The following is a 12,149-nucleotide window of genomic DNA, read 5'->3' as shown; positions in this document are numbered from 1 at the left end:
GGAATACAGAAAGGCGGAGGAAAAAATGTAGCAGTGAAGTTCAATCCAAACAGATTATTTAAGAACAGGCGGAGAGAAGACTTTGCGGGGAACAGATTTCTGAGAGTTCAAAACTGCTTCATCTAGCAGAAAAAAAATCCCCTGGCTGGAAACTGAAGTTAGACACATTGAAACAAGAGGTAAGGTGCATGTTTTAAAGAGTGAGAGTTGTTAACAATTGAGTTAGGGTTAGGGTTGGATGAGAGAGGTGGTAAATATGCCGTCACATGAACTCTTTACATTGAGTCTGGATGTCTTTCCTGAAGATATCCTCTATTTAAAATCCAAGTTGTGGATTGAGTTGTGAGTGGTATGGTTTATGTGATGCTGAGAGAAGATTCGATCTTTATTTGGCAACTAATTTGGGGGCAGAAAAAATGAAAGGCAATCCGAGAGGGGTAGCTGTAGGGCACTGATATTTTTACACATTGTGTTTTCCTGATACAATGAAAGTACATCTTTTAGAATAAATTTGGAATCATTAAAAGCTTCAGAGTCTCTGAGGTCACACATAGTGGTTGTATTGAACAGGTTTCTTTTTGTCACTGATAAAATATTTTATTCTTTACATCTACCATGGTGGGATTCTCAATATATTTTCATGGAAAGGTTTGCCAGCCTTGAAATGCTGAAAAATATTGTTCCGTGTTGATAGTGAGGGGAGTGAACCATCTGAATAACCCGCCCAGTCCTGTGGGGGATTCTCCTTCTCTGCTGAGATTTAAATCAAGGCTGGACGTGTTTCTGGGACAGAGGTGGGCAAATACTGGCCTGTGGCTGGGTTCGGTCTCTGGGGGATAACCCCTATAGGCTCCGGCCCCACCATATCTACCTGCACCACCTCAGGTACGGGGAGCACAGCATCCCTTGGCCACGGATCGCCGTTTCTGGCCATTGGGAGCTACAATCTGCAGTACCAGGGGCGGTGCAGGTAAATATGGCGGCGGCAGCCCAGCAGGGGCTAACCCTGGTGAAATGGCCCAGTTTTAGTGCCCACCCCTGCAGGAGATGATCATTCATGATTTCACAGACCATCCAGAACTGCACAATTTCGATGTTTTTCTTCTCCCCGCTTTTGAAACTGTTTCCAAGCCCCTCGTGTTTTATTGCCCTCTAGGCACCTTTTCCATACTTAGTGTAGATTTTTTGGGATAGGACAACCACACCCGCTTGCACATTCAAGGTGGAGATGAACATACAATAATTAAGCCTAGTTTGATTATATATCCGTATGCTACCTACAGTACCAGGCAGGAGGTCGGGGTTCCTTTGAATGCTGGGTATGGGGAAGGGCTCCAGTATTTCTAGTTACATCAAAAGCAAAACCTGTGGGTCATTCCTGCTTCTTCCCTCCCATCATTCTCCTTACTAAACCCAATTTATAGCAAAGCGAGACTTGGTGATTCTAGTCATAACTACCAATCAACTGCATATCGTGTACGATACCTATTATGTCAATATTTAGGATACATTTTGCTGGGCCAAAATATTGCAAAAGTGCTTAATTAATAGTTTTCCGGATGTCTCTGGAATTGTTCTTATAAAAATGGGATGCACTAGGACCAGGTTGTTTCAGGTCCAATTGCCCTGGCCTCGCTGTCCTGTACAAGTTATGCAAGATTGGGCAGCACTCCTGACTCTCCCCCACCTTCTTTGGCCTTATTTGCATGTGTCCATGAGTCCCCCAGAGCTGAGTCACACCTAGGCTTTGCGAGAGATCCAAGGACCGGATGAGGAGGAGAACCGGGGGCCAGGCCAAAGGGAAGCTCCTCACCCGACTCTTACAAGTCCCAGGCCTGTTTGCTTGGTTGGTTTCTCTGCTGGAGCTCCCTGTCAAATATTCCCCCCTCCCTCGTTCAGCTTTTAGCCACCAGGCAGTGACCGGAGTGACTGTCTGAACCAGCGTCTGTCACATCTGTCAGGGAGTCTGTACCCCCTGTCCAAGTCCAGTGCCACAGGCTGCCATATTGCAATGAATGTTAGTTATTGCTCCCAGTGACCCTGTTTCTGTCCCACAGACACACCCCATGGCAAGGCAGGAACAAGGAAACCAAACGTCTGTCACAGAATTTATCCTCCTGGGATTTGGGGATCTTCCTGGCCTGCAGGTTCCTCTCTTCTTGCTCTTTCTCGTGATCTACCTGGTGACCATGGCTGGAAACATCCTCGTCATAGTGTTGGTTGTGGCCGATCGACACCTCCAAACCCCCATGTACTTCTTCCTGGGCAACTTGTCCTGCTTGGAGATCTGCTACAGCTTCACCGTCCTGCCTCAGCTGCTGGCCGGGCTCCTGGCAGGGGACTGGACAATTTCCTTCACTGGGTGTCTCACACAACTTTACTTCTTCTGTGCTCTGGCAGGCTCAGAATGCCTCCTCCTATCAGTGATGTCCTACGACCGATATCTAGCCATATGCAACCCGCTGCACTACGCAGCTCGGATGAGTGGCAGGTTTTGCCTCCAGTTTGCCGTGGGATCTTGGATAGGCGGCTTGCTTTCTAGTTGTATAACCACAGTGTCAATAACCCAGTTAACCTTCTGTGGCCCCAACGGTATCGACCATTTCTTTTGTGACTTTATTCCCCTTGTAAAATGCTCCTGCAATGACCCTCTGCTGATGGACACGTTGGCATTCACAGTCTCCTTGATTTTCTTACTAGTCCCCTTCGTACTCACCTTGGGGTCCTACATCTGCATCCTCAGAACCATCCTCAGAATCCGCGCTATGATTGGGAGGCAAAAGGCCTTTTCCACCTGCTCCTCCCACCTCATCGTGGTCAGCATTTACTATGGAGCTCTCATGATTGTCTACATGTTCCCAACCACCGACGTCTTGAGCGACTTCAAGAAAGTTCTCTCTGTCTCCTACACTGTCCTGACGCCCCTGGTCAATTCACTCATCTATGCCCTGAGAAACAGAGAGGTCCAAGAGGCCCTGTGCAAAGCTTGCAGAGAATTAAGAACGTAAGAACACCCACTTTGGATCAGACCAAATGTCCATCTAGCCCAGTATCCTGTCTGCCAACAGTAGCCAGTAGCAGGTGCCCCAGAGGGAGAGTACACAAGAGGTAATCCTCACTGATCCCTCCCCTCTCACCCATTTCCAGACAAACAGCAACTAGGGACACCATTCCTACTCATTCTGGCTAATAGACATTCATAGACCTAACCTCCATGAATCTCGCTAGCTCTTTTTTGAACCCTATTCAAGTCCTAGACTTCACCACATCCTCTAGCAAGGAGTTCCAGAGCTTGACTGTGTGCTGAAGGAAGAAAAACTTTTCTTTGTTTTAATCTGCTGCCTATTGATTTCATTTGGTGACCCCTAGTTCTTATATTTAGGGAATAAGTAAATAACTTTTCTTTATTTGCTTTTTCCACAGCAGTCATGATTTTATAAACCTCTATCATATCTCCCCTTAGTCTCCTCTCTTCTAAGATGAAAAGTCCAAGTCTTTTTAATCTCTCCTCACATGGGACCCATTCCAAGCCCCTCCTCAGTTGTGTTGCCCTTTTCTTTACCTTTCCTAATGCCAATAGATCTTTCTTGAGATGAGGAGACCACATCTGTGCCCAGTACTCAGTTAAGGGTTCTAAGATTCTGGCCCAGCGGGTTGCGTAGGTGAAAATGGAATAGCTGCAGCACGGGCTGCGTAAGGAAAAGCGGAGGACACCGCCCGCTATTACTGTTCCGCACACACAGCGACACAGAACCTAGTAGAGATTCTACAAGAACCCAGCCTGCACCTCCGCCTTGCGCCGCCTGGGGGCAGCAGTGACCGTGCGGCAGTGTCCTTGCAGTGAGCGGTCTGCAACCCGCAGACACCGCCCTGTATCGCTGCTCCAGATACACACAGTGAGAGGGAACCTAGGAAAGCCTGGACTGAAACTAACCGCGCGGAGAACCGGTCTGGCGTTACCAGCCCCAGGGAGGAGCAGCCGCCAGCCCAGCGTCCCTCTGCCGCGTGAGGTGTTCGCCTCGCTAGGCTGGGAGCGGGACCCATAGACTCGAACACTGGAACTGGAAGGGCCCTGCAAAGACCATCAAGTCCCGTCCCCCTCACGGCAGGACCAAGCACCGTCTAGATCCGCGGTGTCCAACGAATTCTGAACTTGCGACCTAGCCACACTCAAGCAGCCAAAGAGAGATTAGAGGTGAGCCTGTTGCACACTACGGATCTAGGTGCACTTAAAAGTAGACGCTGTCCCTGAGGCTTTAGGAGGATTTGACCTTATGCCTTTTGGCTTATAAGAGCAATACACTGACCCCTGAGCTATAGAGCCCTTCGGGGCTGCTATGTCCCGTATTCCCTCTCTCATGTCTCCGACAAGTGACTGGAACGCCATCCCCTGCCCAGAGCTGCAACCATTGGCGTGACCACGTTGGGTCAGACCCGAGGTCCTTCTAGCCCACAGTCCTGTTTGCCGGCAGCGGCCAATGGCAGGTGCGTCAGGAGGAATGAACCCAACAGGGAATTAGCAAGTGGCCCGCCCCGCTTGCCAGATACTTTGCAATCGACGGGCAGGGGCACGTCTCTGTGTCCGGGTCGGTGCCCGGGGAACGTTTCCTGCCAAATGTCGGTTCCAGGTGCGCTCGGGCGCCTGCAGAATTCCGGGGGAGCCGAGCCGGGCAGGGAACGGGGGAGGCTCCGTCCCATATCGGGCCTGGCTCCGGAATTGATTCCGCCCCTTGGTATCTAGGGGGCTCAGGGAGGCGGAGAACGCTGGATTTCCCCGAGTGACTTAGGCCTGGAATCTCAAAGGTGCCCGAGGGAGCCAGGCGCTGCCCCGCTGCCCCGTCCCACCACGTCCCCCGCGGAGATTTCAGTCCCAAGGGAGGAGGAACTAGTGATCTGAGGAGCAGAAATGCCACGTGGGTTGGAAAACGCTTCTGGCAGCAAAGCGCCGTCAGACACCGCCCTTCCCCGGGCTGATACCGCCCGGCGTGTGAGCCGGGGCCATTGCCCCCAGGGCCTGGCTGAGCAGACACTGACTGGGGGTGGAAGGGGGGGGGAGCAGGGACAGTCCCAGACTCGCTGACCCCTCACTCCTGAAGACTGATCGCTGATTCCTACCTGCGCCCGGACAAAAACCCGCCTGAGGCTGCGGGGGAGAAATTCTCTGGCAGGGGGCGCTGGTGAGTCACGGTCCGCACGGGGCAGGTGTTGGGGAGCGTCGCATTGAAAGGGGCCGGGGTAGAAATGTGGGTTCCCCAGTGAGGGGGAGTGTGACGGGGACAACGCAGGTGCCTCGCTGCGGCTGCGTATCCCAGTCCGGGTGAGCGGCCAGAAATGGGCCAGCGGCTTGGGCCACTCACCGAGCGCAGCGGGAAGCGATCGGGGGGGAGTTACAGACACGGTGCGAACTGGGGCTCGCGTGTCCCAAGCGGCGTAAAGGAGGAAGAATCTCACTGAACCGCCCGGAGCCCCCTGGCCTGGAGCTGCAAATCCCGCCGAACCTGACCCGAGAGGAGAAATATTCGCACCTCCGGGCTCCCAACAAACACGGATCCCCCCCGTGAGCCGAAACCACTAACGCCTGGGAAAATATTTCCCTTCCTCACAACCGATCCCCAGGAACCCCTAGACATTCATGACGAGCTAAGTGACGTCATTTCTCGGTGTCTCCCCAGAGCTGTAAGAGCCCATCGGGACCCCCGCGCTGTGCCAGGCGCTGCACAAACACACCGGGAGGAGGACGGAGACTCCTTCTGCCGGAGACTCCAGGGCAGTGACTCGGCTCGTTAAGAGAAGGCGTTTGTGTCTCTGATAAGGCGGGGAATATGCAAATGGCGGTGACCGGGGCCTGCTTAAATCGGTGTCTCTCTCTCCCTAGGCTGCACCCAGAGAGACACCCCGCAGCCTCCGGTGTCTGTGCAGTTACCAGCCTGCTCTGCCCCCCAGCAACTGGGAACATGAAATTTTGGGTCTACTTAGTGTTCGTGGTGGCAGCTTTGCCAGGTATTTTCTAGCTAAATACGCTGGAGAGAGGGACAGAGATTTTGTTTCATGTTTGATATTAATGCTTCTGTCGCGCCTTTGTTCCCAGGTGCCCGGTCTCAGGAGCTGGTGGAGTCCGGAGGGGATGTGAAGAAGCCCGGAGACTCTCTGCGCCTCTCCTGCAAAGCCTCCGGCTTCACCTTCAGCGATTACTACATGAGCTGGATCCGGCAGGCTCCCGGGAAGGGGCTGGAGTGGCTCGGTTATATCAGTGGCAGCGGGGGTACTATACGCTACCTTGATGCCGTGAAAGGCCGATTCACCATCTCCAGGGACAATCCCAACAACCTGCTGCACCTGCAAATGACCGGCCTGAAGCCCGAGGACACCGCCCGCTATTACTGTGCCAGACACACAGCGACACGAAACATCTTGACGCTCCTACAAAAACCCAGGCTGCAGAACTCGCGGCGCCTCGTGGGGGAAGCAGAGACACAAACAACCCGGCGCTGGGCACAGAGCGGAGATCAAGCTGCGATGGGTGAAATACAACCCCGGGGGAGATTTTAACCCTTTCGTTGCCTAGCAACGTCCCCCCTCCCCGTGCGGTTTGCAAGGTCCCACTGAGCCTGCGGGGCGGACATCGCTGGCTGCCTCATCCAGGCCCCTTGAGGCGGGAGCCCTGTTCCCACGGCCCGGCTCGTCTGGTTCAAGGGACTCGTTCGTTCCCACGTGGCTTCTTCGCGCCCCTTCCCGCGCAGGGACCCGGCGCTGCGAGGCCAGCTCACTAGAGCGCGGCGGAAGGATTTCAGCAGGGAGAAGGGCGGAACGGCTTTGTGAGGGGCTGGGATGTGCGGCCAGAGGCGGCAGTTTCCTGTTTAAAGCCGCCTGCCTCTGCCGGTCCTACTGCAGCACAGACAACCTGCAGCCTCCAGGTGAGGTGACCAGCTGGGCTCCCGAGCCGCGGGAAGGAGACGGGCAGTTAGGCTGCGCTTGGTTCCTGGTAGCCGCGTGGGAAGGTGTGTTACCCCCTTCGGAGCACTGGGGGCGCCAGGGGAACGATCGTTTCGGTTTTAAGTTATTAAAATCACCGCTTCTGATTGAGTGTCGCACCTAGACTATGTCGACACCGCCTTGTTTTTTGCACAAGCAATATACAAATGAGACTAAGCGACGATTATCCTGGTGCCTCATTTGCATATCTAATAAGCCGCCATTTTGGGGGCACAGGCTTTTGCGCAAGAAGGATCTGGCTACACTGGCCCATTTTGTGCACAAAAAGCCTCTTGAGCAAGGATCTAAACAGGATGGGAGTTCTGTGGGGCCCAGGGTAGCACAATTTCAGGGGGCCCTCCTTGGGAGAAAAAATAGAAAAAAAGCGTCAAATTAAATGTTATTGGGTAAATTTGATAGAAACTGAATTTAGCTGGATAATTTTTATTTGAATTATATTGTAATTCATTTTTAAACACAATTCTGCATTAATAATTAAACATTTCCATTCCTATTTAAGTCTGTTACAGCTGCCTAGCTCTTTTGGCAACTGGGTCTCTAACAGCCGTGAGAAAAGGCTTCTCTCCAGCATCAGCCCCTTCTGCAGCCCCAGGCACTGGAGCAGCGAGGCGCCCGGAAGCAGGGAAATCCTGACCCGATTTAGAAGGGGCTGGTTGCTGTGTCCGAGCCAGCAGCCTCTCAGGAGCCTGCAGAGCAGCTGGAGGGAAAGGTGACGGCACCTCAGGCCCCAGGCAGGGTCAGAGGAGGGGCCATAGAGGCTGCCCCGACTGGCCTCTGCCGAGAAAGGGAGCTTGGACACAGCAAACTCGCCTGCCACTACCCGCCTCCCCTCCGCCCCGCCGCCCCAGGAGTGGCCCGAGCAGAGCTCTCTGCCAGCCTGATGCTGTCCAGCTTGTGGGCTGGGTCCCTCCTGGCTGGGGCTGGGGGAAACCGCCTGGCTCAGTCTCCCTGTGTCCGCACCAAGGCAGCTGTGTGGGCCCCTGGTGCCCGGCTGCTCTACGACTAGGTGCCGGGGCCAGGAAGGGAACAGCCCCCGATGCCCAGCCCCCGCCCAGACACAGACCAGCTAGTGTGGGGCTGACGGGGCTCCCCCACAGCGAGACCGCCCCTTCCCATGCTGGGGCAGAGGACTCTGGCTGCGGAATCTGGCAGCAACTGGAGGGCAGCAGATATGGGGTGGGGCGGGGCTAGGCACAGCGCCGCGTTGCCGGCTCCTGGCCCTCTCGGTAGAGTCGCTCCCCCCGCCCCCCATGCCAGGCTGCAGAAGCTGCCGCTTTAGTCTGTTTTGCTCTTTCAAGGAGCTGGTCTCGTGTCCAGGTCTGCGGAGCTGGGGAAAGGCGCCTCCCGGTCCCCACCCGCCAGCAGAGACCCCCGAGCGCTGCGGGCCGGCCGGGCTGCTCTAGACAGAACTGCAGACGCTGGGGGACGCTCTGTGGGACAGGGCCCTGAGAGCGCCCCCCACACGCTCCGGCATCTCCCTGCCCGGCTCCCACCCGCTCCCAGGACCACCTGGCTTCCCTGCGAGGCGCGGGGCAGCGGCGCCCTCTGGTGGCGAGAGCTAGAAAGTGACCCCGCTAGCGCGGGGCTTATTGAAACGCGGGGCAAGAGGAGCAGCCGCCCCGCTCGCTCTGCCCTATATTCGCCGCTGATCGCTTCCCTGCTCTGGGCGGGAGCAGCACTTCCACGGGGAATCCCGCGCCAGGCCGAGCAAGAAAGTCACAAGGCTCCCGTGTCTGTGTGTGATCGGATCTGAACCAGCAATTGCGTGGAGCGCGCATCTCTGCTGTTTCATGTCCCACGTTTTTTTCGGAGGCCAAGCCCCACACAGAGGTACAGTGGGGAAGGGCCCGTGCTGGAGGGAAATCCGGGTTATTAACATCAGCCGGGGCGTGGATGGGACAGCGTGGGAGGATGTCGAATGGAACACGCGTGGCCGTGGGAATGGGAATGTGGCTGCAGCGAGACGGTTCTAGTGCCTGGGAACGGAATTGTTTTATTATTTGTTAGTTTGTTTTGTTATTATTTAGTAGCACCAGTGCTATTGGGATCCCTCAATGTTACACCGCGGGGACGTGTTCTGAAAACCGCCGCTTTCCTACCGCAGAAGAGTTTTGAACATGACAAGGGAAAAGCTTCTGTCTGCACTTTGCGTCTTACAGATCATGAACTAAGGAAATGATCTTGATGTTGATCCTCACACGACCCCGCCCCCCGCCTCGAAGCTTTTTCTACCCGGGAGCCCCGCAGCTGCTCCAAGACACGAACCCGGTTCAGCTAAGGACACGTTCAGGCCCAAATCCTCTCCGCGCGGCGGAAATCTCCCCTCCCCGAGGGGTTGCGGCCCGGTGTCCCCGTGGGCACGGCCCCTCCCCAGACCCGGAGCCGGGATCGCTCCTTTTCACAGGGGGGCAAACTGCAGTCCTCGGGCCCGAATTGCACCAGGTCTCGCGGGATTTGAAGAGGAGATTCAGGCCGCCACATCGATTGGGCCTCGCACCGCCGAATGCAAGGATGAAGGGTCAGCTGGGACCTCTCTGTCCAAGTACCTCGAAACCTCTGCTCTGTAGCTGCCTGGGGAATCAGACAGGCACCGGCTGGGGTTCTCAGAATCAGCCGGGTGCCTAAGTCCCATAGATCTCAATACAGGCTAAGTGTTCCGGTATTCTTAAAAATCCCGCTAAGCATACACTTGGGGACGGAGAAGAGCTCGAAGTCTTTTAAGTGCCAAGTGCTCCTCACAGGGCAGGGTCAGTGCGGAGGAAACTTCTCGTGCTCCTCTGCCCCTGGTTGGCCTGGGGACGGGGGAGCTTCTGGGCCTCCGGGAGGCCGCATCCGCCCGCGAGGGCCGTTTTGCTCACTCCTGAGCTAAAAGGGCGAAGAGGGGGAATCGTTTCTCTGGTTACTGAAGGGACAGATCCGCACGGGGGCAGCAAAGTGTCACGTTCGCTTCGGAAACGTTTCTTCCCAGAGACTGGCTCGGGGAATAATCACCAGGAATTATTGGCTTCAGCTCTGCAGGCTGGGATGGATCTTTAGCGCGAGGCTCTGCCCAGCCTAATCCCTTCCCATTCAGCACGAGTTCGGTGCCCAGCGCCCCAGGGAAGTTCGGAGATCGCCGCTCACAGGCAGATTTCCCCGCTGGAGAGTGCCCGTGTTTACACATCCCTGGACTCTGTGTTATGTCGGTTTCACATCCATTGGGTGTGACATTGTGATAGACCGACACTGGGCACCGTAACATTCAGCTTCACCAATTGTCCCTTAGGACACACGGGCGCCCCGCTGAGATGAAAGTAGTTTCAGTGTTGTCCTAGTTCTTGGACCAAATTCCATAGATCTGCTCTGGCCTCCTCCGTGGCTGTGTCCCGCCAGATTCCGAGGCCATTTATTTGTCCAGGCGGGCACAGCCGAGGTTTCGTCAAACGATGTAGCCCCGCCCACATGCAAATGAAGCAGGAAAACTGACACAAAAACAGCCAGGATCCCTCGCTAACAGGCAGAGGGTTTCTTGCTTTGCAGCACACAAGGTGGGAGAGGAGAATATAACAATGATCGGTCTGGGGTTCTGTTTTGTTCTGGCGGCTCTCTCAGGTAAAGGGATGGATGCGAGTTTCTGCTGGGTACAGCTGGGCTAGGGGAGCAAAGATGGTTTGAAGGTGAAGCCCTAGGAGGTGGATCAGGAAGTCTGAATTCTAAATCCTAGCTCTGAATACATCGCAAAGTGTGGAATTTGAAAGACTAGTAGTCTATTTTAATGCCAAATTTTGATTATTTTGTGTCAGGAATCCGGTACGCAGCTGTGAAAAACCTCCAGCCCAGTTCATGTCTCAGTTTCCCTCTGAAAATCGTGTAACTGTACTTCCCTACTGCACAGGAATATGGCGGGAACAGATTCTTCCTATAAAAAGCCAGACAAGAGACTGTCCTGAACAAGGCAAGCGCTTGGATAAGGGAAGAGGAGGAATAGAATGGAATTAATGGAATTTCTCTTGGTTTTTTTATTCACAGGTGTTAGTTCCCAGGTCCAGCTGACCCAGTCTGGGGCAGAAATCAAGAAGCCCGGAGAGTCCGTGAAGCTGACATGTAAAACCTCCGGCTACACTTTTACGAGCTATCACATTAACTGGGCACGGCAGGCTCCCGGGAAGGGCCTGGAGTGGGTCGGACGGATCAATCCAAATAGCGGTGGCACTGACTATGCCTCGGCCTTCCAGGGGCGAGTCACCATCACCAGGGACAACTCCATAAGCACGGCCTGGCTGCAGCTGGGCAGCCTGCGAGCGGATGACACCGCCACGTATTACTGCGCTAGGGACACAGTGACACAAACCGCAGCTACCGCCCTTCAAAAACCTCCAGTGAGAGAACCCAGGCCCTGCCAACCCAGGTGTCCTTCCAACATTGGAGCCTTTCAAAGCAACAAATCGTTCTGTGGCACCACTCCCGAGAGCATTTGCCCAGGTCAACAATCCGGGGTAATTTCTCCCCGAACCTCATCGGCTCCCAACTCACTTTGGCCTCCTGGGAATTAGATTTTTCTTGCTGCAGCGCTAAGTCACTTTTCCAAACATGAATTAGGCTTCTGGGAGAGTCACCTGTGACAGCAGCAATAGAACCGTGAGGAAATATCCTGAGTATGAGACGATGGGGGATTTGGGGGGGGGGGTCTTTCAATATCTCCCGCTGAAGCTGTTCCTCAGGGAGTAAATGAATACTCATTAAGGCTGAAAGAGGAGAGGGTGTCTACACTCCCCCTGCTCTCATACCAGTTTGCGGAGAGATGATCCTGGCTGTATCGTTTCTCAGGCAAGTGTTCTAACCACTAGTTTAAAGGAAGCACCAACTCCTTCCTTGGCGCAGGGAGCTTGGCGGTGTTATTAAGTATCCACCGAGGCACCGACCTCCAGGAAGGGGCTGTGAATCCCAACTGGAGTAAGGTACCTAACTCACTTTCACCGGTGGGACTCCAACCTTCCTTGGAATTTGTTAAAACTAGAAGCTGCGCAAGGCAGACCCCCACCCACCGGGCTGGCATTTGTAGATCCCCTACCAATCCCCTCACTCTCCGCGTAACCAACATGAGCTGTGATCCCCGATACATGAGCAGAAAAATACGGCACTTTGGGGCGCCCCAAAGTGCTGACTCTGGGAGACCG

General features: G+C 54.6%; 1 protein-coding gene across 1 annotated transcript; it reads left to right on the top strand.

Moving 5' to 3' along the window:
• The first annotated feature begins 2,066 nt into the window (after positions 1–2,066).
• Positions 2,067–3,008, top strand: LOC149521077 (olfactory receptor 10A7-like). The gene has a single exon (XM_089774208.1). It carries the CDS (start codon positions 2,067–2,069, stop codon positions 3,006–3,008), a length of 942 nt encoding a protein of 313 aa, XP_089630334.1.
• Positions 3,009–12,149: the final 9,141 nt, after the last annotated feature.

The sequence above is a fragment of the Pelodiscus sinensis genome, chromosome 30 (assembly GCF_052426305.1).
Source record: "Pelodiscus sinensis isolate ZL-2025 chromosome 30, ASM5242630v1, whole genome shotgun sequence".
In the NCBI taxonomy this organism is placed as follows: Eukaryota; Metazoa; Chordata; order Testudines; family Trionychidae; genus Pelodiscus; species Pelodiscus sinensis.
The sequence above is the reverse complement of the archived record's forward strand: the minus strand, read 5'-3'. Positions and strand labels throughout refer to the sequence as shown.